The 25,228-nt window shown below is 46.0% G+C and overlaps 1 protein-coding gene across 3 annotated transcripts in view; it reads left to right on the top strand.

Moving 5' to 3' along the window:
- Nucleotides 1-25,228, top strand: part of LOC119387173 (adenylate cyclase type 5) — a 179,115-nt gene that overhangs the window by 103,213 nt on the left and 50,674 nt on the right. For all 3 annotated transcript variants that reach the window (XM_037654484.2, XM_037654486.2, XM_037654485.2), the window contains 3 exons: nt 1,679-1,828; nt 11,531-11,652; nt 16,492-16,731. In XM_037654484.2, the coding sequence (XP_037510412.1) occupies nt 1,679-1,828; nt 11,531-11,652; nt 16,492-16,731 (512 nt within the window). The remainder of the gene's footprint in view (nt 1-1,678; nt 1,829-11,530; nt 11,653-16,491; nt 16,732-25,228) is intronic.

Consider the following 25,228-nt stretch of genomic DNA (forward strand, 5'->3'; position numbering starts at 1 on the left):
TTTCTTTCTTTGCTGTTGTCGCTGTTATGGTTACCTTGTACTGCGGATTTCCCTTTTTATTTTTCCTAATAAACAAGTCCACTTTATTTTGTATGCCCTCTCCTGTATAGGCCTGAAAAGGCCCACAGTATTGAATAAATAAATAAATAAATAATAAAATAAATAATAAATAATCAATAAATAAATAAATAAATAAATAATAATAAAAAATAAATAAATAAATAAATAAAATAATAAATAAATAAATAAATGTGTGCGTTAATCTCACAGCTCATCAGGCTTGATCCTCTCACATTACGTCGATATGCACTAACACTCGAGTCATTACGCCACTTATACGCTGTAATACATTAGCTCACTCGTTAGTTCGTTAACTGGTTTTCTTAACTGCTGACCAGGTTCGTTTGATTTGTTGCCCCTACCTTAACAGTCCAACTACAATGCCTTTCTTTTACGGCAAAAGTTAAACTAGAGCAACCACACTGAAACTAATGTTAAGATGTCTTGCAGCCTAGGTCAAGCAATTTATTTGTAATGCATATGCAATTCACGCTCACGCGCATTGCACGTGCTAATAAAGGCTTTGAACGTCAACATAATCAATATAACTTAAGTGTGCGTGCCCAGAACAGAATTTCGTTGAATATGCACTCATACTTGGCAAGTGCCCGCAATGAGAATGTGCCAATATGACACTTCTCGGTGCATATTTACATCTCTCATTACCATACGTCCTTCGACAAGAATAATAAATTGTCTTCGTCCACGTGACTCGCTTTTTTTGCGCAGACGTTTCAGGCTCCTCAGGCCCCACCTCTTCCTTATTTTGTGTTCGCATTTTTTTTGTTTAACTTTTGAACGCAGTAGTGGCATAACGTAAAGGCTGTAAGCGAATAAGGTCTGGATGCGTGCGTTGCTGAGATATAAATATTGCAAGAGATTGCGTTTTTTTTTGTAGTTTTCTCGCTTTTGCTTGTTGATGTTTTGCTATCTTTGCTTACATGTGCTGGTCGGCCTTCATTGGGAATTTACTTTTCGCACATTTAGTATCTCCTATATATGCGCCTTTCTTTGCATTGCAGGATCGTTTCGATGAAGCTATATCAGTGCTCTTGATAATCTTCTTTATTTCAGTGTCTATTCACTAATTGTCTGCACACACGTTCCACTTATTATCAAATTTATATTTATTTATAAGTGTGTTTTGTCTCGTGTACTGCTATTTATTGCTCATGTTAGTAACGTCCGTTGGTGCAATAGTTTTCAGCAGTCATATTTATTCCTTGTAAAATACTGCGTGTAATTCTAGACGTGCGTTCTCTATGTACTAGATGTGTTGGTGTAGACGTGTGGCGACAGCAGATACAGATTTGGTGCAAAGTTTGATGTGAACTTCAGCCCTCCCCCAACCTTTGCCTGATGTCACTTGTACGACCCCGTGACATTACATACATACATACATACATACATACATACATACATACATACATACATACATACATACATACATACATACATACATACATACATACATACATACATACATACAAACTTCCATGATCTCGGAATCACATTTTCCCAAAGCGGTCAGACGGCCACTGAGTCCCTCTGTACAGTTCAACCGCATTCTTAACAGACGGTGTGCCCTGTAACGTGCGCTTGCCTTCCTGTCACACAGGTGGCGTGCAACGTCATACTGCTGGTGGCGGTGAACACCATCGGCATGTTGTCGCACTACCCGAGCAAGGCGGCCCAGAGGCAAGCCTTCCTAGAGACGAGACAGTGCATCGAGTCGAGGCTGAGCATACAGCGTGAAAATCAAAAACAGGTAAGGACTCCACTTCGACGTAATCATCGATCATGTTTTTTTTCACTGCGAACGCTACTACGGGGCTCTTGAAACACCGAAACAGTTGAGCATACCAGTCGTGTCGTAATACGGACAAAAAAGAAAGAAAGAAAGAAAGAAAGAAAGAAAGAAAGATAATCGATCCCGCGCCTTCGAGCTTAGCGGCGCGACAGCTTACGCGCTAAGTTACCACGACGGATAGCGCATGAAAAATAGAGGAGCAGATAAGGAGATTCACGCAACCGGAAGTCAGCGTGGAGGTAAGATTTAGTCTGAAGTGGGAAGCGTCTCTCTTTGTCTGTTCGTCCCTTGTTTAAGCCCTTTTCTAGACGTTCACCCTCAGACATCTTAAACTTTCAAACCCATAGTTTAGTGCAGGTACAGTCGACCTGTTTTCCTTTTTTCAAAGATATCGGCTATAGCTGTCGCGCGCGGTATCACTTCGTGAGACCGTGTGACAATGTTTTGCGCAACAATTCTGCGGTCATCTCGAGTCCTCGTGAGAGAGAGAGAGCTCGTTATCTATGGATCGACAAAACTGTTACAGGCAGCGATGGCATTACGACTGACGTTTAAATCAATGTTTCGACATGAATCTGGAAAGCACCAGACGGTGACGAGAGTTAGTTCTTACAGCCCAATAGGGGGTGTATCAACCGTAAGCGACGCTATCATCGATTTCCTATCGTTTACGCATGGTGATTAAGTTGTAGCATGGCAACGCAAATTACAGGGGGCTGACATAATTGTAGTGGACGGTGAGTAGGGGAAAAAATAAATGAGAATGAGAAAAACTAGATTGATGTCCGCATGTAGTTCAATGCGAGTTGCTGCGGGATAGCTTGTCGAATAGATTCGCGAACAAATATGATCTTAATTGCGCGCATGCGCGTGCCTTCGTTTCACTGTCTATTTCTTTTTTAAGGCAGTCGTTTCGAAAGTGCATCTTGCTTATAACCGTGGCTTGTAGCTAGCCAGTCTCTTTCGCGTCTCTTCTGTCAACAAGGTTGTTTGAAATGAAATTGCATGAAATGGCAGAAAGGTCGGTTTGAAGTAGACTCCTCCGTTCTGCATATCTGCACTGAGATGATAAATGAAAAAAAATGCCAGGAGAAGATTACGAGTGGTTATGACTTGGACAGAAGGCGGGAACAGATAGGCCGTCAGATGGGCTTTTTTTTACAGCCTCGAATCCAGTGACGCGTGCTGTACTGCGCTCTAAGAAAAAAAAAAAAAAGAGAGAGAGTGTGTGTTACTCTTTTTGTTGAGTCCGGACTTGCCACGAAAAGAGACATGTTAACTATATTATGGGTAGAATGACTCTCCGACGGGAGTGTAATGATCTCCTAGGAGAGTTAACGTGTCTCTTTAAAGGGAGTCACATATATCTTAGCAAGCCAGGGCTCTCAAAAAAGTGTCATATGATTCTGTTTTTGCTATGGTTTAGAATGTATACGCTGTGATGCAAACAAGTGCACGAACTGCTTCTCAACGGGATTTCCGCTATGGCCAAGGTCACATTGTAATACGTCATCAGTGAGAGATGAAACAGCCAAGTTCGAACGTAGAAGCGCTTCTATAGATGGCTTGCACTGACGTCACTGAAAGCGCCCTGTTGGAGCACCAGCATGTGGGGACGCGACGTTTCCGATGTCACATTAATGTTATCAAAGCATCGCACGCAGGTTATTTCATTATTCACGCACAGCACAGGGGCGTTGCTGCCGCACAAACATAGACGCAACTTGTTTGTCATCAAAGTCGCCATTACGGAGTACCAGTTCCTTTCAGAAGCTGCGTCCGTGACGTCACGTGCAAGCCATCTATACGTGCCAAGAAATGTTTAAGAAAACAACATACGGACGCGGTTCGACAAATATGCATAGCCTGGCGTCGTGTGCTCCGGCGAAGTGTGGCCGACAAGAGGCTTCCGCGAATTACAAAGCTCATTAACGGATAACGACATTGTGACCTCGTTCCCGTGTTCTGCGAAACGAAAAAAAAAAAAAAACGCTTACGAAAGCGGGTAACTACGTAAGAAAAGCGGAGCAAGGTGAGGATTAGCGTTCTTGAGCGATAACCCCGTTTGCCTCTGAGAGCGAGAAAGAAGTTCGTGCCGCTTTGTTTCAGCGCGATCGGTACCGGTCCTCGCATTCGCATTATTCTCGCTCGCTAATTAAGCAGCGCCCGGCTGGATTTACGCGCAGGCCGAAGCGGCTGCGCGTTCGTTTAGTACAAGCGCCCACGTTCCTTCCTCCCTGGCACCGTGCCGACGGCGGATTTCCAATCCCGATCGAATCGAGGAAAGAAAAATGAAGACACCAGAGGAACGGGTCAGATATAACGAACTTTTCCGCACCAAAACAGAAACACACCAGCTGTATGCGCGGCGAGACGTAGGGGTATAGTTTAGCCATGCGAGGGCTAGGGGGCCTTGCTACAAGTTTGTGCTGTTTCCAGGATCATATAGAAGACACACACAAAGAAATGAACGAATCTCACGATACTCTAAAAGCATCCGCGTTCAGAATTACACACAGTGTTGCGCAGTGTTCTAGCAAATTTTACGCTTCGTACATGGTATAATAATAGGGTGGATTTGTGCGTTTGTGCATGTCACGACGTATTTACCATCTAACTATAAGGGCACACCTGAACGCGTTCCTTTATCTCTGGCTTTTTGAAGATTGGTTGCAAGCACTGGTAAAACGAATATACTTAAGCTCAGATGCTTTGATGCGCAATCACAAGCTTTGCTGTGACTTTTAAACACTTTGGTGTGCTTAGATGCGCAATTTCTAAATTTATTACCGTATTCATGAGAGGCTAAACGACATTAACAAAAAACGCGAGCACGCTTCTTGGCGGCTCGCAAATGAATCCTGCTATATATAACATCTTCCCTCGCATGAAGCTATAGCTACCGAACGTGTTTCAGGCACTACATACCACCCGTCGCGTCGAACATGAATCATGGCCGAAGCTGGCATGCACGACGTACGAGAGACTGGTCGTCTTTTTCTTTGTTTGTTTTTTGTTCGTATAAATTATTCTGCGCTTCTACCTCCATCCACGGCGGGTGTGTATTAGTATATTATGCGCACCACGTGCATGCCTCCGCGGACATTTGTATAGCCTCCTGGGGCTCCCGCGCTGGCAAGACGGTTGCTCAACAGTCACGCGGCATGCTGGCATGGACATCCGCCGTTATCTTAAGCCTTCGTCGTCTTCGCTTTCCCGCCGAGTGGTCGTCGCGTTTCGTCAGCGCGTCGCCACGCAGACGGCGGCGGCATGCTTGAAGCCGCCGCGGCAACGTGGTTGCAAAGGCGTCCACCCCTCCCCCCCCCCCCCCCCCTGCACGCGATTGTCCACGAGAGCCCATCGAGCGCCGACATGTCGGGCAATGAGGATGTTCCACGGGCGATCGGCGGCCGGTCCATTTCTTTCGCTCTCTCGGACAGCCGACGCGCCCTACGAGGAAGCCAATAAGGCCAAGGACGACGGAGACTCTCTTGCGTTTCTTTTCTTAGCACACCACCCTTAGATTCATTCCTCTCTTCGTATATTTTTGTTTCGCTTTCCTCTCTGTCGTTGGTCGCCCGGCACGTCTGAGGACGTTCCTCGAATGCGTACGCGCATGCGCATACGGCGCACTCATTGTCTGTGGAAAACCGGACAGCGTGGCGAAGGCGTAGAAGGGGTTCTCTTCTTGTCAGCGCTCGCAGTGCTGAACTGAAAACGTCTCCGTCGCAAGCCCAAGGACGGGGTGCCAATTTCAACTTCCGAACGGCATACGACGGTGTCGTCGTCGCAAGCCGATTAAATGCGCGTGTTTGACTTCTACCCACTGGTGGTATACATGTAGAAAGGGTGAATATGAAATTGAATATGGTATTGCTTTGGTGAATATGAAGAATGTAGTCGCCTGGGACAATGTGCCATACACGAGGTGTTTGGAAGCGTAAACAAGATTTAAACATGTACAAATGTGAGCAAATAACCTCTTAAGATAATCATCGAAAGAAGTTTGCGCTGCACAAAACGACCTCACGAAGGCATCACTGAAGGGAAAATACGCATGCCACGAGATGCACTAATCAGAAACTGCCTTCCCTTATCTCAAATATGACGATCGCCATGCAGGAGTCACCAGCTTTCTTAACGTTGCTGCTTTACGATACCTTGGTTTTCCTTCTGGAACTCGCTTATATAACTCACAAAACTTCCAACACAGATACTGTCTGTAGCTTTCATTTCACTGCACGGTATTTCGCGACCGCATCAAGTATAACGTATGCGCGAGAGCACTGCATGGAGTGATCGCAGCCGTGCCGGCTCCATATACGCGCGCGTGCAATCTCTCTCAGTCGTGCGCCACTGTCGCAAGTGGGCGGAGGGGGCGGATAGACTCCACTAATCTACGGCCGCCACCATCGCGGCACGTCGGCCAGAATTCCAGCTTATCAACGAAGCCCTGCCGTGAAGCCGATGCCTTCGACGAACGTTTCATAAGGCAGACAGGCTCTGCATCGTTGTTCTGGAGTCTTTATTTTTTTTCTTTCGCCACAGTTCTGTATAGTATCAATGAAGGACGCCGCCCGGTTGGATCTCCCTTTCGCCTCCTAGATTCTCTGGGGGATATTGCCCAATGTGCAGGCAGTGTAGCTGGAGCGCGCGATGGCGTCCATCCGTAGTGTGAGACATCCCCGCATATATATTTCTATTTCTTTCTCTTTCTTTTTCTTCGTTGTCCCTCTTTTGCAATGCGCGACAATGAAATCAGGGCTCGGTGTGCGAATATGTGCACGCACCAGCGACTTCGAAATGGCGCGCCTGCGCTGCTATCCGTGGTCTAGCTCTCTCTCTCTCACTCTCTTCCCTCATCATTTTGCTCCGGTTACTTCAGCTGGTATAAGTTAATCGTCCATTTCGATAATGGTAATCTTGCAGTCTAGTGCGGATCCATTGGGATGTTTATCTCTCTTTCATCTCCTGGTGTCGCGGCTATGAGGGATGACGGTCGTAAGAAAGAAAGTTTAAAACGACAGCTAGTTTATCCGCACGTCTGGCATGACACTGCATATTTCGTTAGGTGAGGGATCAGCAATGAGAAAAAAGAATAGGTGGGAAAACATGAAACGTTAATAAGACCATAGATAAATGACAGACGTTGCACTAAATCGTGAAAATGTTTTTATGAAAAAGAAACGAGTGAGACAACATATTGCGAGAGCGGATAAAGACGCGGGGACTTTTGTTAATACGAAGGGGCATGATAATTGCTTGCGTCCCATAAAGAGCCTCAAGGCAAACAGCAGAATAAGTACTGGCTCAGTTCCTATACACAAAACAAAATAAATCATGCGTATGAAGCCCGCCCTCGAATGACAATTTAGGTCAAGAAATGATCGTGCAATCCTTCACTGGGTGTCAGTACAGCCATGTAAAGGCGCCTGAGCTTTTTGCAAAAGCACGCCCAGCCAACTTAGTTTCTATGTAGCCGTCTCTGGGATTCAGTGCGGCATGAGACATCTGTAAGAACATTGGAATGTAGTCCCATGCAACCCCTATAATAACACCTGATTAAAAGAAAGGTGATCTTAAAGCACCTGTACGTGTGCTCGCAAAAAAGAAAAAAGAGGCAACGCGATGCGACAAAAACAAAGAGGTCTGCCGGCAGAGCATTGTCTCTCGCCTGCTACTCTGCTAAGGAGAAAGGGAGAGCGAATGAAATGGAGAGAGAGAGAGAGAGAGAAAGAATGACGATAATATGTGTACACGAAACTATGTACACATGCGATATGAAGGTAGTTACACAGCTGTATATGCCCGTGGTGTCGCGGGAAAGGCACGGACTTCAGTGGAAATAATATTGGGCCACAATGGCGGTGCTGCTCCAACTCACATTTGAATATTAGTTGTTCATATAAGAAGTGAATGTTCTCATAAATTTTGTGTCAGAAGTGATGGCTTCGTGACCTCTGCCAGGGATGGAGGAATATGTGCAGGAGGGAAAGAGACGCGCAAGCGTATTTCTGTGTCGGATTCAATAATAACCTTTAGGCTACGGGTCCAAATAGTTCATCTCAGTAGATTTCTGTCGAATGAAAAAATTGAATTCAAAATTGAATTTAAATTTTCGAGGACTTCGGGCCGTCGAAATTGCAGGACGGCAGGACGAATCTCGCGCCGCGAAATCTAATTTAGCTTTCGGCGCTCACAAACGAAAGCCACCGTTGAGCGTTAGCGGCGCTGTGCGAGATTTTAGAATTGTATTACCTTAATTTTTTTTTCGCGGAATCTGGACGGACGTGTTTACAGCAGAAAAAGGAATAAGTGTCGTCGGACATTTGACGTCAGAGACCTTTACATAAGCCTCGCAGTCTTCCGTGTTTTGATATATACTCTGGCGTTTCTTTTGCCTTCAACTCGCTCGTGCGAAGGAAGTAAAAGTAAAACAAAATAAAAGTCGATGTCGATCGTACAGCCGTAGTGAGACGTTGCAAGAGGCTTCCTAGGAAAGAAAGCCTCGCAGTCAAGTAAAAAAGACAAAATAGCTTCGAAAACGAGAGAAACGAAAAGCGAGAGAGTCTCGTTAGAACCCGCAAAAGCCGCACGAGACGAGCCTAACGTGATTTCTTCTCCACATGCGCAAATGGTTATCGCCTGCGAACGCGTTAGTGCGCATGCGCTCAGACTGGTCTAATAAAGCAATAGCTTATTGCGCAAGGAGTCGTCATAAGCGTGCAATAAACCGGCTCGAAACGTCATCCTTCGTACCCATATATAGTTGTACATATTGCCGGAAAGGTCCATTCGTGATGGCAATGCTCGTGGCTGTTGTATCTGTTATGCCCCTTCTCTTTAGTTCTTTTCCTCATCATCACCCGGCTGCACAGGAGAACCATGCTGGCGAATTGCATTACGCCAGGCAACCTTCCTTGCTTTTAAGTGCGGATATCTACAGGGGGCCTGGCTGTCGTTAGTCTCCCCTTTTTTCCCCCCCCTATGACGTATGCTGTCGTCGTAGCTTGGCGTAGCTCGGCGTAACGCAGACCATCTGAGCGCGCGCTCGCGCCAAAGAAAAGTCTTCTCCCTCTTGTTCTTCGAGCGCCTTGATGATTGATATAACAGCAAGATACCTTGAGGGGGCTTTAGGCGAATTCAACTCTCCTGCATAATAATTTGATTTGTTTCAACTTATTATTCAGTGTACTGTGGCATATGATCACTTTGCTGAAGTCGCTACCACGTTCGAATTCAGCTATTTTTGCCGTGCCGCGCTTCCGCGTGAGCCACGGCAAAAATATAATTTTCCTTTGCTCAGCATGGACATCACAGAAAACGAATTTGCACCGCATTTCTAGCCTAGTATTTGTTTCTATTTATGCAAAAACAGATCATGAATGACTTCAGAGTAAATCCAAAAAGCAGCAGGAAGGGGAAGATGCAAGCTTGCGATGAAAAAATCTGTAAACAACGAGTGGGTGCTCGAGCCGACGTTTCGACAAGAGGACCTGCCTTCTACGCCAAGCTACGACAAGTTCCAGCCTTTGAAGAAGACAAGTCCACTTGTCGAAACGTCGGCTCGAGCATCCACCCCGTGTTTACGGATATTTTTTTTTTAATTTCAGAATAAATCGATATTTAATTACTATGTAATTAGGATTCATTACTATAACATACATAAATTAACATATTACGACGTGATTCTTGTTGCGATAGAATACTGAGTACATTGAAATGACGTTGTATACGTTTGGTGCACTTACAGGCAGTTCTTCCTAGGTGGCGCCTGAGAGGGTTAACGCAGGCGAAACCCCATATAGCGTAGCCAACTTTAACATATTAAGCGCACGCTCGCGCCAAAGAGAAGCCTTCTTCCTCTTGTTCTTCGAGCGCAGGCAAAACCACGTACAAAAATTGAAAAAGAGGAAGCGAGCGAGAAATGGAAAGAGAGAGAAAGAAATGAAAAAAAAGAAGAAAAATAGAAATGAATAGAAATAAAGAGAAAAAGAAAAGAAAAGAACTGGAAAAGAGAAAAGGAAAGAAAGAAAGGAGCAAAGGAAAGAGAAAACTGAAGGGCAACAAAGAAGGCTGCCCAGCTCCTCACTTCCTTCAGGCTTGGAACCACTAATGCGAAGCCGAAGCTGTCTTCATTTTTTTTCAATTAGCAGGTTCTTTAGTTTCTCACAGGATCACGCTGCGTTCGTGACAGGCCCGTCATCAAACGATCGAAAGCAAGCGCGGCACGAGAATAGACAAATCAGTTCAGCTTTCTTTCTGAATGTTTTCGTCCGAGAGTGCTTAGAGAGAGCACAACGTATACTATGCAAAGTGCTTGCCACTCGCTTCGGGCTTGCCAAGTCAGGTTCTCCTTGTTTCATGTTGCATTCACGTGCATTGTCAAAGCAAGTACTGAAGAATCCTAGACAACTTCCCTGTTGGCACCACGACGAAGGAAGTCGCCAATCTAACAGCACCTGAACAAGAAGGCACTGCAGTGATATGTACACCTTATCGATCGGGACCAGCGACGCACCGAGCTTGCGCTATCTGGTGTCCTTCAATGTGCTCGGAGGGTGCTTTTTAGCCGAAGCTCTTTTAGCGTAAATTCTTGCGGTCGAGGCTCTTTCCGGCGTTGTCGGGATATTGATAGCCTCGAACTGCGCGAACATGCGTAGAATCGGAAGGTGAATCCGACGGTTTAGATAAAGATTTAAGCGAGGGTCGAGCGCCTCGTAATGACGTCACCATCTGTCAAATGAAGTCGCACTGTCAACCGGGTTATTTCTGTGCGGTCTCTTCTGCTTTAAAGTCGACCCACACGGTGTATGCCAATGGATTGAGATGGGACAAATGAAACAGACAGAAACGGGCTAACTTCGTTTCTCTGTTTGTCAAACTTGATCGCTCAGCGAAGATTATGACGATGGCATTTGCTTTTCTGTGATTTGATTCCAGTCGGAAAGAAGAAAGTAATGTAATATAGAGTATTGAGTCATCCGCAGAATTTGAGCAAAAATATGGTGCCTCTCGCGCTTGATTGTGTTTTTGTCGAGGCGCGAGGGGAGGGGGCTGCAGCGAGGGAGGCAGGCCTCCCTGTTATTTTGGTGGATCCCCCTTCCTGCGCGCGCGCGTGTGTGTGTGTGTGTGTGTGTGTGTGTGTGTGTGTGTGTGTGTGTGTGTGTGTGTGTGTGTGTGTGTGTGTGTGGGGTGTGTGTGTGTGGTGTGTGTGCGTGCGTGTGTTGTCAATAGAAAAACACAATCTTGAGATCACACACTGCAGTGTTTAAATTCGCAGACGCCATCGGTCAGCTGTCGTAGAGATTCACCTCTACGACAAATGACCGGCGATCTCTTTTGGTCGATTGATCTAGCATACTGTTGCACTCTACTTGATATACGAGGTGCCTTAAACTGTGTTCATTCGGGTGCTGAAGTGCTGAACCTCAAGAAGTAGCAAGAGGGTGCGATCCGTCTCAACGCATGACGCGATATCGCATGGCTTTTCGGTTTGGTATTCTCTCCCTCTCATCTTTCTCCAGGGCAGCCATCTTCAGCACTGTGAATCATACTGCATACTTTAGCATGATGCTTTCGGTCGCTGATGTCCTGTCGAATTGGCCTGATGTCATTGCTTCTCTTCATTTTTTTCTCTCTCATCTCTCTCACTTTCAGGAGCAACTATTGCTCTCCGTTCTTCCACGCCACGTGGCGATGGAGATGAAGGCGGACATCGCGAAGAAGCCGCAGGACTCCATGTTCCACAAGATCTACATCCACCGACACGAGAACGTCAGGTGAGTGCAACTGTCCTTTTCCTCCTCCTTCTCCTCACCCTCCTCTCTGTTTGTTTCATCTCGCTGGTTGTTTTTTCGTTTTCTCTTCGTCACGCTCGCTTAGCAACGAGAACTACCATTGTGTCCGCAACATTCGACGTGCGCCTACCTGTTCGTCTAGCTTGTTTCCTCTGGCACAAAAGCTTTTTCTCCGTGGGGCGGCAGCGAGACGGACCGGTCGGGCACGTCGTACGTCACAACAATGGGAGGGCGCGTTCCGCATCGCTTGAATAAAGCATATCCGAAATTTTGATGTCGCGGCGGACGCGCGCGATGGACTATTTTTGAACGCAATTTTTCGACAGGGGCTCGCACCTATTATTATTTCACTACATGCTCCGGAAACGCGTCGAAATATCGTGCTGCGAAACTGCCGTGGGCACTGCACGGTCAACGCCGAGTAATACCGGTTTGTTTGAGCGAGTCCGTTGTCAGTTTATTCAGCGCAAGTGACATTTGGCGTAGCCTCTGCTTGACAGAATAAATAAATAAAACCATGGCCATCACTTCGCCTTTCTCCCATTGTTGATGAAATGCTGCTGACGGTCCGCCATGTACCTTTATTTTTTTTTGCTTTTTTTTCACACCGGTGAACAAGCTGTGCATACTAAAGCGCACTTAAAAGAAAGGAAAGAAAAACGTGCAGGCGCTCTATGACTGGTCTCTCCGACACCTTGAAGAAGCGAGATCAAAATATAGCTGGACGAGTACGGATAGATTCATTGTAAACAATTTAGCGCGAAGTGACTAGGAAAAATGACATTAACTAAAAGAAAATGATAATCCCAGTACATCATGTGTTTATCTTTTCTTAGAACCCAGGCCGGTTTTGCACTAAACTGCTTACAATGAATGGAGAAGCAAGTCACGACACTGTGTCCTTTCAGGTTATACGCATATGTAAAATATAAAGCTGAATCGTATTTTATAAGCGCCCTTTGCATTTATATTTTCCGGCTGCTTTGTTTTTTGTTCTTTTTTAGGGGGAGGGGGGGGGGGCATGCACTGAATACCGCGATTTCAGGGAGTGAATCACGCAGACCTTGTCATAATATTTGAGTCAGCGGTTGCTGTAGCAGGATGCTGCCGGCAACCTTTGTGTACGTGCACTGCTAGAAGGGAATCGGTGCAATACGTTCTTTTCAAAGCGAGACGTTTTTATATCAGAACTTAGGAGGAAAGTATAAAGTAAAGTATTTCCAGTACACAATGTATATAAACCGGTAACTGGTCGATTTGTGGGGTTTAACGTTCCAAAGCGACTCAGCCTCTGAGAGACTCCGTAGTAGAGGGCTGCGGATTATTTCGACCATCTGGGGTTCTTTCACGTGCACTGACATCGCACAGTACACGGGCCTCCAGCATATCGCCTCCATCGAAAATGCGACCGCCGCGGAGGGAATCGAACCCGCGTCTTTCGGGTCGGCAGCCGAGCACAGTGAGCCAGCGCGGCGGGTAAACCAGGAACTGCGCGCTGAATTCAGACGTGCGCTGCATAGACCAGTTGAAAGCCTTTCTGCTTGGCTATATCGACTCAGCTATATACCACATTTCGGGGTCGGCACTGCGATCGAAGCGATGTTACATATAACATTTACTTTTTGCAAGGGACACGTCGACGGTAAAGAAAAGCAGAGAAGACGAACAAAGCTACCGTCTGCCGAGCGGCGACCCCTGCGGTGTCGTAGAGTCGTTGGGAAATCTGATTTCTTAACCCATTAGTGGCGCCGTTTTCGCAAATTTCTTACGCTAACAAAGCTAGAGCTCAGCTCGGCAGGTGTTCGATCTGAATGCTTGTTACTATTCGTAGATGGTTGGGGAATATTTTTTGGCTTGATTTTGTGTAGGTTATCTCCACGTACCTCTGTCTGCGTGTCTTCCCTTACCCATGCGAGGAGTGGCAGGCTAGAGACACGCTCTCCAGGCCGACCTTTCCTCCTTTCTCTTCATTAAGCATTACCTCCTCTCCTCTCTCGCTTCTTCTTCTTCTTCCGTCATTTACCTTCGTTTCTCGCCCGCTACCTATGCGCAAAATCTGGCTTCTTCCTAATATAATCTTGGGGTCAATTTAAACTTTGTTCGTATTGTCTGTCAGATATGGTGCTTGTAACAATTATCTCCTGTTTTTGTACAGCGAAAGTAATTTGCGTCGTTGGAAAACAAATTTTTCTTTGTGACCTGTTCACGTGCACTTTTCCGTGATGTCATTTCCGTGACGGAAACGACGTCAGCAAAATCATGATGGGGCCCTGGCACGAAACACTTTCGTGTCAAGAAGTCCTGTCTGCAGGAAATTCCAGAATTTGTGATAGTCGGATTTTTTTCGTTTCATTGCTTCTCTGGAGAATACAAGACGTTGACTTTTCAAACACCGCATGGCGTATCAAGATCATCTCCAAAATGTTGAAGCGTGTTTTTAGAAGAACTCGTTGTTGGGTTACTCCGTGCATTGCATCAAGGAAATTTATCCAGCCAAAAACGGACGAACACAGGAAAAGGTGGAGGAGACAGGAAAGCGGCTAGGCTACAAACTTTTTAATCACCAAAGCGAGGCTCAACTGTATACGCTCACGCGGTCACATGGTCACATCACAATCGCCTTCACATAGGCCGAACTAACCAAAAAGGCATAATACAAAACTGACGTGCAATTACCGTGTGTCATATTCGTATTCTTATTTGCTTCTCGAGATTATAAAAAAATATTGCAGAAAATCTTGTCCCATTCTGCGCAACGCCACAGAGCTATCACTGCAACACGCTTCGCCCTTCTTTGCAATGTGAAAGGCCTCAAGTACTTCACGTGCCACTTTGTCATGACTTCTGCCCGAAATCCTGATTTCGTTCAGCACCGGCTTACATTTGCACTGTTTGCAGTGTTTTTAGAAAAAAAAAAAGAAACATGCCCGAAAAAAAGATGGCGAAGTTGTAGGCGCATCGCTGTAAATCGCTATAATGTTGTCAGAGTTTCTATGTAGAGCTCCCGTTCGAGCAAGTGAATTCGATCATTATATTTATGGCCAGCGCGCAAACGGCCTATCATATGGATCTGAAATGCTGGACACACGTACAACGCGCTTTACTATCGACCAGTGAGGGAGGACACAGTACCTGGATTTTTGAACGTTTGTGGGCCTCTAATTCTGAGTATAGGTGCTTATGTTGGCACACAACTGTCCAACGAGCATTATATAGATGCAGCAAGCTCTCTTTGAAAATGTCCCTGAAAACATCCGTGAAAGTTTATAACAATTTTTTTTTTTCGTGCGCAAATTGTGAGCAAGCTCGCATTCAATGTCATCGATGCAACCGCTGTAGGATTAAACGTGCAGGATGAAGTCGGTGAGGGAAGTTACATGCAATAGGGCCTCAAAGAAGAAAAAGAAAAAAATGTTTAAACTGGCCTTTTTGCCGCAAAAAGTGCCCTGGCACCTCGACCTCTTCTGTCTCGAACTCTGCTGCACCATACTTCGGCTTTTCATTAAGCAAGCCAGGTGACACATGTATTCCGAAGTTTACGTTCTTTTTCTCGCATGTATACCCGCTACGCGTCTAGTTAAGTGCATAACACTTAAAACGGCCACGAAAAGCAGTGGAAAGCTGGAAACAGCACTCAAAAGCGCACACTTCCTGGAAATAGAGCTACGGAAGAAAGCCAGGTTGATTCTGCTTTACTTTCTTCCAATCTGGACGCATAGTCTAGTTAAACTCCCTACCTTTCCTACATTCCTCCTCTCTCTCCGGAATACTGCTTGCAGTGCCGGTCTCTCTGCACGCACTGTTAACCGGCACACTCAGCATATGCAAACTACGCTAGCCTTGTCAATGTGGTTACGTGTCTATATGCGATAGCTGGGCCTAGCTCGAGAGGTTTTGCACACGAAGCACACGAAATAGCGCCGCCGGCGCATTTCAGACACAGCGGGCGGCTAGCTAGCCGCGGGTCGTGATGTTGAAGGTGCCACTCAGGCGATTTCTCCTGCAGCTGCGCGCGCTTGACCTTTCTGACGACCTTTACTTGCGAGAGCCTAGGTCGTCCAGAGGAGCGGTTCCTGAGGAGGCGTTCAGCACGTCCTGTTGTGTTTCAGCGAGTACACGAAGCGAGCTGTAGTTCTGCTCCATCTTTTAAGGCACAGATTATCATATTACCTTACTACCTTTCGGGAACTGTGAGACGTCAAACACGTGACTTCAGTAGACCGTGCATACAATTTATTTATTCAAGAATGAGGAGGAATGAAATGTAACAGGCAAGACTAAAAAAATTAGAAAAATAAAAAGGTATATAAAAACCTGCTTTTTTCATGATATTCTATACGCTGCCATTTCCTTGTTTTAACGATGCGGAAGAAGATAGGAAAGAGAGTGCGCATGCAGGTGTTTGATGCAAGAAAATAGAGGAAGAGCCCATTTATTTTTAAACGTATAACCTAAGTCATTACAGTCGGAGTTGGCTGTCGTCACTGTTGGACTTACATGGAGGAGCTTATGTATGTGAAGCCAGGCTAAGAGTGCACACACCGAATTCATAAAGCCGTTGTTATGGAAGAACAAGAGCCGTTCGTCCTTGTCCGGCCGTTTTCGTCACATGACATGATGCGTTTGCAATGCGACACGTTTGCTGCTATCGCGACTGGTCGGCCGCTGTTGTCCTTTACGCATCGATCCATACAGGGTAAGAAGTGCTTTGCGGGTACAAGTCCGTGTGTCCGACAACATATTTTAACCCTCTCGGATTCTTTAGCGTTCACTCAGTCACGATGATGTAACGGGCCCTTTTACTTCTTTTTCCCGCTGCAGCATCCTGTTTGCGGACATCTGCGGCTTCACCAGCCTGGCGTCCCAGTGCACGGCCGAGGAAGTGGTCCGCATGCTGAACGAGCTGTTCGCGCGCTTCGACAAGCTGGCCTCCGAGAACCACTGCCTGCGCATCAAGATCCTCGGCGACTGCTACTACTGCGTCTCGGGACTGCCGGACCCGCGACCCGACCACGCCCAGTGCTGCGTCGAGATGGGACTCGACATGATCGAGGCCATCGCGTGAGTCACGATGTCTTTTTTTCTTCTTCCTTTGTTTTCTTTTTTTTTTCTTTTTTTTTTTCGTTTTCTGCGGCGTGTTGTTGGGCGGGTTTAGATGGTGTGGTCGGTGGTTGAACTGGGTTAACGCGGAGGTTACCTCTCGAACGAACTTCTTTTTTTTTTTTTTCAAGCGAAGCTCGTTATGAGTTAGATGGTTAAAAAAAAAAGAAAAGAAACCGGCGATACGGGTGTTCAGAAATGCTGCCCTCAAAGGTTCGCCGCTCGCATGCGCATTTGTATTGCGCCATTTTCCAATAATGGATGCTGTCTCGTTCGCGGGCTTGTCGGCGTTCGGCCGTTTCTGATATGGCAGTCTGATGTTTTATCGAGGTCGCTTCTCATTTCACGTCTCCATATTTCATTTTTGCCGTGAAAAATGAACGCATGAGCGTCGCTGTTGCCTGTAGCAGCTGAATTGTTGCCCTGCTAAGCACTTGGACGAAGGTCCAATTCTCGACATATGGAGGAAGGGAAAAGCTGGGAGGAAGCATTGCGCGATGCGAAAGAAAGAAAGAAAGAAAGAAAGAAAGAAAGAAAGAAAGAAAGAAAGAAAGAAAGAAAGAAAGAAAGAAAGAAGAAAGAAAGAAAGAAAGAAGAAAGAAAGAAAGAAAAAGAAAGAAAGAAAGAAAGAAAGAAAGAAAGAAAGAAAGAAAGAAAGAAAGAAAGAAAGAAAGAAAGAAAGAAAGAAAGAAAGAAAGAAAGAAAGAAAGAAAGAAAGAAAGACATCTCAATGAATCTTAAACGCTTAACTTATGCGAACATTTCTTCCGCTTTATGGCCGGGAGTTTGCCCGTGTGCAGTTTGCTGGGCGTGTAAATGAATATAATTGCAGTAAGGCTATACTTAGCCGATTTGTTGACATGGGGGCTGCTTAGTATTCGCCCCTTTTTTTTTCTTATCTGTGTGATGTTTCGTGAAGTTTGTCTGGGCTCGGAGTCTCTCTAAATTTTGTTCAAATCGAAAAACACCATGCAGACAGAAATTGTGCTCACTATGCGAAATACATTATGCAGGACGCAAGCGAGGTTGCTTTCTGCATAATGCTTTAACTTTAATGCTTTATGCGTAACGCATAAATCATTATGCGTAGCGCACAACGCTTTAACTGGTAGTTGAGGAACAGCCATTACTACTGGTTCGCAATTCAAATGAACGCGTGGTTGCGAAAAAATTACATGGTTTTCCGGTGCCCGCTGCCTTTGGACAACGCACATCCCTAAAACAGCTCGCACTTCGAAGATAATTCGCGTAATTCGAAGGTTGTGGTTTCGAATCCCACCGACGGAAAGCGTGATTTTCGTCAACATTACTTCATTTCGATTTACGTCATTATTACTACAGTAATAATACACTACACTTAAAGGCAACAATTAATTGCCCCTATGCTTGCCCTGGCCTAGTTGTCCGTTGGATCTATTTTGTGTCCAACAATGAAACGAGGACCTCGAGGAAGGGGCTCGTTACCCCTCCTTTTGTTGGCACTTGTTTAGTGGCAGAATGTCAGCTGATATAACAGAGTATTGAATTCGCCGCGGCGTCACTCAGTTGCGACGTGGTCAATGCGGGAGTTACATGCGGAACGCATTTCGGTAGCATCGGAGTGGACACTCGAGACGCTCATATCGGAAATGCTTTTCATGTGTCGGCTCCGTTTAGTCGCAAAGCACCAAGCAAGTCAGTTTTAGCAAGGCTCGTCAAGACAAGCGGGACTGCGTTTTTTTGGGAAACTGATTGATTGATTGATTGATTGATTGATTGATTGATTGATTGATTGATTGATTGATTGATTGATTGATTGATTGATTGATTGATTGATTGATTTTCGAAGCTGATTTGAACCCTAGCGCGCTCTAAGTTTTAAGACGGTAACTTGGGCGATTTCCTATTGGTTCATCCTCAATTTATACAGCGCAAAAAAAAAAAAAATTGGGGGGACTAAGAGCTTAAGCTTCGCCTTTAAGAGTTGAACGCGATAGCGATATCCGGCCCCATCCTCATCGTGCTCTGTTTCGCTTGTCATTATGTTCAGTCGTCCGGTCTCTCTCTCTCTCTCTCTCACACACACACACACACACACACACACACCACACACACACACACACACCACACACACACACACACACACACGCACACACACACACACCACACACACGCACACACACACACACACACACACACACACACACACACACACACTCCACATACGTCTAGCAAAGGTAAAGGTTGCCGCCCTCTTCAACAGCACTTTTATGTCAACTGTGTAACCACTACGTGTGTGTAAGAGAATGCGCGCACTAATGTGTAAGCCCTTTGTAATGGGTGGCATGCTTTAAACCAGCAGCAATTACGCGCGTGATACTTTTTCCGAAGTTGTGATGCACCCACTATACGTGTTCGTAAGGGAATACGTGCAGTAATGTGTGTGCCTTTTGTAATGGGTGGGCGGCTTTAATCCACCAACTCGTTATGCAGTTCACATGGTGTGACGCCCGATGGCAATATACGCTTGTACCCCCTGTTTTACTGCAATATTACATCTCGTACTGTGACACCTGTACACAGGACGCGTATGTTTGTGAAGCATTAAAGTTAATTTCAGTGCATTTCCAAGTCATGGAGTTGCCCTGTGGTAGAACACCTGCTTGCCACGCAGACGGCCTGGGTTCGATTCTCACTCGGACATAAGATTTTTTTATTATTTATTTTGTACAAGATGATTTTTCGCTCGCAACCAACGACGCCGACACCGACGCCGACACCGGAATTCCTGCGGAGCGAGCTCTTTAACACTATCGCGTTAATAAAATAGGACAAAGGAATAAAAGTGACACACACACACACACGCACATTACAGCGCTTGCAACGTGGTGTGATGTGTGTCGCGCTTTCTTTGTCCTAGTTTTTCTCTTTTTTTAATTCTAAAGTGATATTCATTTTGGATAGCGCTTGTATGACGGACCTGCTAGCGGCGGAACCGCTTAACATTGCGTTGCGCAAACGCGGCAACGAACTAGAACACACAAAGTATGCCGTCTGTATCATTATCTGGACATCCAGAGATTAGCTTGTCAGTGCAGCTTAGTCGTACTTTAGGCTCACTATACACTTCCGTATTCCTGGCTTATGCTGTAGTCTCCCACGAACGCTTGCCTACGCAGCTGGCGCAGCACGTTCGGAAGTGAAGCGCAAAGCTATACGACAAAAAAAAAAAGAGAACAGCAAGGCTAAAAGATACGCGCGCAGAGGTATACATACATGAGCGCTTGCGGCCATGAAGCATGGATCCCAGCACAGGTGAATTATTACGCCGTGACGTAAGAGCGCACGTACTGTATGAAGCACGCACGATGCCGACTCAAATAGAAAACCTTTCATTTCATTCGCGTCCTTGGACAGCGAAGATAAAACGAACAGAACACGCAGTGATGCAACGCGTGCGCTATGTGAAATCGAGTGTCACGCCGCCGCTTGCAGCCGCTTTTCGCGTGACTCATTGGAGACACGAAGTTATACAATGGCCTAACAATGACACCTGAAAAAGTTGACATTTCGAACGATAGGTATAGTAATAAGGTTTCGGCCCTAATTTATTGTCGAGGTTCAGATGCTGTTGAAAGAGCTCTTGTCAAGATTCAGTATGCGCTGTATAGTTGTGCTTTATATAGCGTTCAGGCATATAATAAATTGGTGAGATATACGGCTTTCTGTAAAAAAAGCAAACAGCCGTCTGTAATTATGATTCAGCTAGCGCTATTCCCGCAAGCTGGATGTAGAGAGCCGGAGAGCGCTTCTCGATAAAGCCCACTTCGGCCCTCTAATAGACCCCTGCGCACACCTATGTCACCTACGACCCAAAAATGCCAAGGAGAGGTAAATGCTTTGAACACCGTGGTAGCTTAGCGGGTAAAGTTTGATTGTACCCGCTCGCCTTACGACCTCCCACCTTACGACATTGACGGCAGCAGAGCTCGCAGCGCTTCGTGTCGCATTACATTTCATTAGTGAAGAACGGGTACAAAAATGGACTATGTTCAGTGACTCAAAGGCGGCACTGCAGTCTCTTCTGTCACCTCTACGACGCGGCCCGCACGAACAGCTCGTATTTGAGATTACGGAAGAGACGCACCATTTAACTGAGAAAGAGCATGAAATAACTTTTCAGTGGCTTCCAAGTCACTGTGGGATTATCGGCAATGAACGGGCCGATCAAGCTGCCCGTTCCGCCCATACTGAAAACAATCAACTATTAATACCGCTCTCCAGAACTGACGCTGCTCCGTTGCAGTGGAACGAGCCACACTTCCAGCACGCACGACTATATGCCCTAGACCCAACTCTCAGCCTTCGCACTCCCCGAGGACTTCGCCGAGGTGACGCTACCCTTCTGTGCAGGTTATGGTTGGGTGTCGCATTTACCTACGCGTACGCGTTCCGCATAGGAATGGCCGACACCGCAGCTTGTGACCACTGCGGAAGTGATGAAACGATTCAGCATATTCTGTGCGACTGTCCGCAATACTGTTCGCAGAGACAGTCGCTTTGCAACGCGCTTGATAAACTGGACGACCGAACTCTTTCGGAAGAAAGAATCCTGCGCCACCGACAGGACTTAACGTCACAGAAGAAGGCTGTGCAGGCGCTAATGCGCTTTCTGCGTTCAACCGGTCTATCAGAACGGCTCTGATAGGACGTCCTGCATGTGTGCGCATGTGTGCATTTTTGTTTGTTTTTATTTTATCTCACTCTCTCTCTGTCCTCTTTCCGAACCCCTATTTCCCCACCCCTGTGCAGGGTAGCAAACCGGTCACTCGCACCAGGTTAACCTCCCTGCCTCTTCTTCTTCATCTATGTCTCTCTCTCTCTCTCTTAGCGGGTAAAATGCCGCACTGCTAAACTGGAGAAACGCAGGTTCGACATCGGTCATCGCGGACCCGTTTAGATGGGGTCGACATGCAATTGCACCAGTAATCCTAGGTGATCAAGATTAATATGAAGATCCCCGCTACGGCGCGCCTCGTATGATTGTATTATATAGTTTTTTGCGTGTAAAACACCATAAACTATCAGAAATACAGTTTGTACTACTACTACTACTACTACTACTACTACTACTACTACTACTACTACTACTACTACTACTACTACTACTACTACTACTGCGGCTGCTGCTGCTGCTGCTGCTGCTGCTAGAGGAGCGAGAGCATATGGATAACAGCATCCAATTACATGACCACTTCAAGCCATGATGTACGCATTACTGGAAGCACCTGCATCTCTGCAAATGTATAAACAGCCAATCACACTTGCCTGACGCGGGTCCGTATGGCTTCGATAAAACCGAAGTTTCCTGTACTGATATGTACAGAAATGTAATGATATGAAGCGCTACCTTTTGTTACGTCCATCCTGGGTTCCTTTATTCCTCTGTAGGTCCTTTCAGTTCGGAATTCGTAAGGCTCAGGCATCGTTGCAGGGTGAGTACTGGTTATAGCTGCACTAGCCACAGAACACAAATCCCCGCTCCTCGGTAAGGTCGCGCACACTCGTTCCGTGTACCCGCCACGGTGGTCTAGTTGTTATGGTGCTCTACTGCTGACCCGAAGGTCGCGGTATCGAATCCCGGCCGCGGCGGCCGCATGTCGGTGGAGGCGAAATGCCAGAGGCCCGTTTACTTAGATTTAGTTGCACGTTAAACAACACCAGACGGTCAAAATTTCAGAAGCCCTCCACTACGGCGTCCCTCATAATCGTATCGTGGTTTTGGGACCTAAAACCCCAACAGTTATTATTACTCATTCCGTGTGCCTTCGCTAATTATATATCCAGCGTCAGGATTGGCGGAAAATTCTATGGTAAGAGGTTTTTGTGAATTTGAGCCCTGAGCATTAGTGCCTGCAGTGACGCATTGGCGCGTGTCCCCGCAATTTTATTGAGTCTTCAAAAAATGTCACTGTCCGTTGTTGGAAAAGCTTCGCCAAATTTCAGGTGCGCCAGTGATCGCTGCTTCTCCACCAGCATAAAGTGCGGCTGTTGCGGCGCTATGCCGACCCTACCAGTACTACGTAGTCGTGCGTTAACAGTGATGGATTTATGACAGAGATAAACGCGCGGAATATGCGTCACCTCCTGCGATGGAGGTAGTAAAATAGCATTCAGATATGTTCAAGGTTGAAAGCCTTTATACGAAAACTCAACAAAAACAAACAAGATTTATAGGAAAGGGAATATACAGAGGAAGAGCGATCTTAGCATGTTATAGAGCGCTCTTAAGGTATATACTCTCGTGCTTGCCACACACTCTGACACTGTAAATCTCTAGATACCGTCAATTTTTCCGAAGGACACTTTTTTGCTTACTTTGAAAGCTGTATAATATCTGGGTTGCGACGTCAAGTGCTAAAAACTTGCTAGGAAGGTAGCTGATGCAAAGTGAGCCGAGATTTTTAGCGCATACGGCACACTGATCTGCACTATATATAGAGATCAGTGACACGGCACTTCCAGCTCAATATATGCTTTCAAGCGGAAGCGCTCGTTCCAACAAAGGCGCGCTCTGGATGCGCCCGTGTGTACAGGCGTTTCAAAATCGATGGTGTGTGTCGCGAGAAAATGGAAACAGTTGTTTGCAAAACAGGCTTTTGTCCGCCGGCTTTCCGATGAATCCAGTCATGACGCATGGCCGGTTAGCCAGATCAACAACGTGAATTACGGCAGACGTGCTTTAGGGCGGGATGCTCTTTCAGATGGGTCGCACGGAGTCCTTGGCTGCAAGTGTATAATCACCCATGCCCTAGTCGAAGCGCAAAGCGGAGTTCAACCCATGTGCAATCGCATAGGAGGCGCTTTTACTTCGAGTGGGGGTATCTGTGTGTACTCAGCGTTACGTCATAGATCTTCCGTATTTGCCTGCCGAGACTATACAGGGTGTTTCAGCTAAAAAGCACCATCCACTTTTTTAATCTATGCTAAGATAACTCTCCTGCTTAATTTTTTTCCGGCCTTTCTTTAAAGCGCGCGAATTAAAAAAAAATATCACGTGACTGCCGCCTAATGCGCGGCGCTTTTAGTGCTCTCAAATGTACGCTGAACGAATTATCAAAGGCTGCTCCGCGCACGAAGGTCGATTGAGCAGGCTGCCGGTGACTGTGATGGACGCTAAATGATGATAGAGGCGTACCATCAAAAAAAAAAAAAAAAAGATCTACGAAAGAGCGGCCGTCCCTGTGAGTGCATCTTTTATCTCGGTTCTGCACCACGCTGTCACCCTCGCCCCTTCCAATGTGTTTCTTCATTGGTGCGAAAAAAAAAATGCCTACCCTACGTGAAATGCTACCTACGGTCTCATGTAGCATTTGCTCCGTGGCTGCCGTTTTTTTTAAATAATTTTTATTTGTTGGTTGTTAAAACGGTATGCTCATTTTGTCACTTAACATCCATCGCAGTCACCGATAACCTGTTACACCGATCTTTGTGCACGAATCACCCTTTGATAATTCGTTCAACCTACATTTGAGGGCACTGAAAGCGCCGCGCGTTTGGCGGCAGTCACATGGTATTTTTTAAGATTCGCGCGCTTTAAAGAAAGGCCGGAAAAAAAAAATTAAGCAGGGGAGTTATCTTAACGCAGATTGAAAAATTCAATGTTTCTGAACAAGCGCGACAACTTTTGTATTGAAAACTGTTCTCAAGAGTTATTATTTAAAAAGTTCATTAAGCAATCTTTGTTAATTGCCGAGCTTGGCGGATTGAAAAATATATATATACTGACGTGCTCTGTACGGCTCAGAACAATATTAGGCTAATTGCAGACGTGTAGCGCCTATGCTTAATTTTTTATTACTTGGTGCTTTTTGCTGAAACACCCTGTATATCTGTTCGCTCAGTAATGCAGAGAATATGCGCTGCATTAAATAAACAAACGCGGACGCAACACGAAAAATCAAGGTAACGTTTCTTACACGTGTATAATAAAAGGAAAATAGCGGAAAATATGTAGTAAAGTCTTTGCCGTCACAGTTCAATCGTCAGGGCCGCACATTGGAGGTGATACTGGAAAGGAAGGAAGATTGACCTTAAGTTTTCCCGGCGATCTATACACCGCATATTTTTGTCTCTCTCTATCGCTCTCGAATGAAAGGTGGGCAGTGTTCAGTCTTTGTTAATTCAGTGTTTCCTCCTGTTTAACCTTAAATATATCCGTGCATCCAAAGCTGCAACTGTCGTCCCGACTTAACCGACATTTAGTTGGCTCTGTTGAACTTCTGAAGCACAGCTTGCTGAGGCACTTTTGTTGAGGGCGATGGCCTCTATATATAACGTCTCTTATAGCACAAGTGCACGACATCCTTATACAGCCGCACGAATTATGGCACAGCTGGAGAGGCAGGAGACCTTTTGGAAGTAGGCGAAGGGAAGAACGTTGTCACGCCTCTTCTTTAGCCCAGACAACGAAGGCAAC

Source organism: Rhipicephalus sanguineus, chromosome 3, assembly GCF_013339695.2.
Source record: "Rhipicephalus sanguineus isolate Rsan-2018 chromosome 3, BIME_Rsan_1.4, whole genome shotgun sequence".
NCBI classification, from domain to species: domain Eukaryota; kingdom Metazoa; phylum Arthropoda; class Arachnida; order Ixodida; family Ixodidae; genus Rhipicephalus; species Rhipicephalus sanguineus.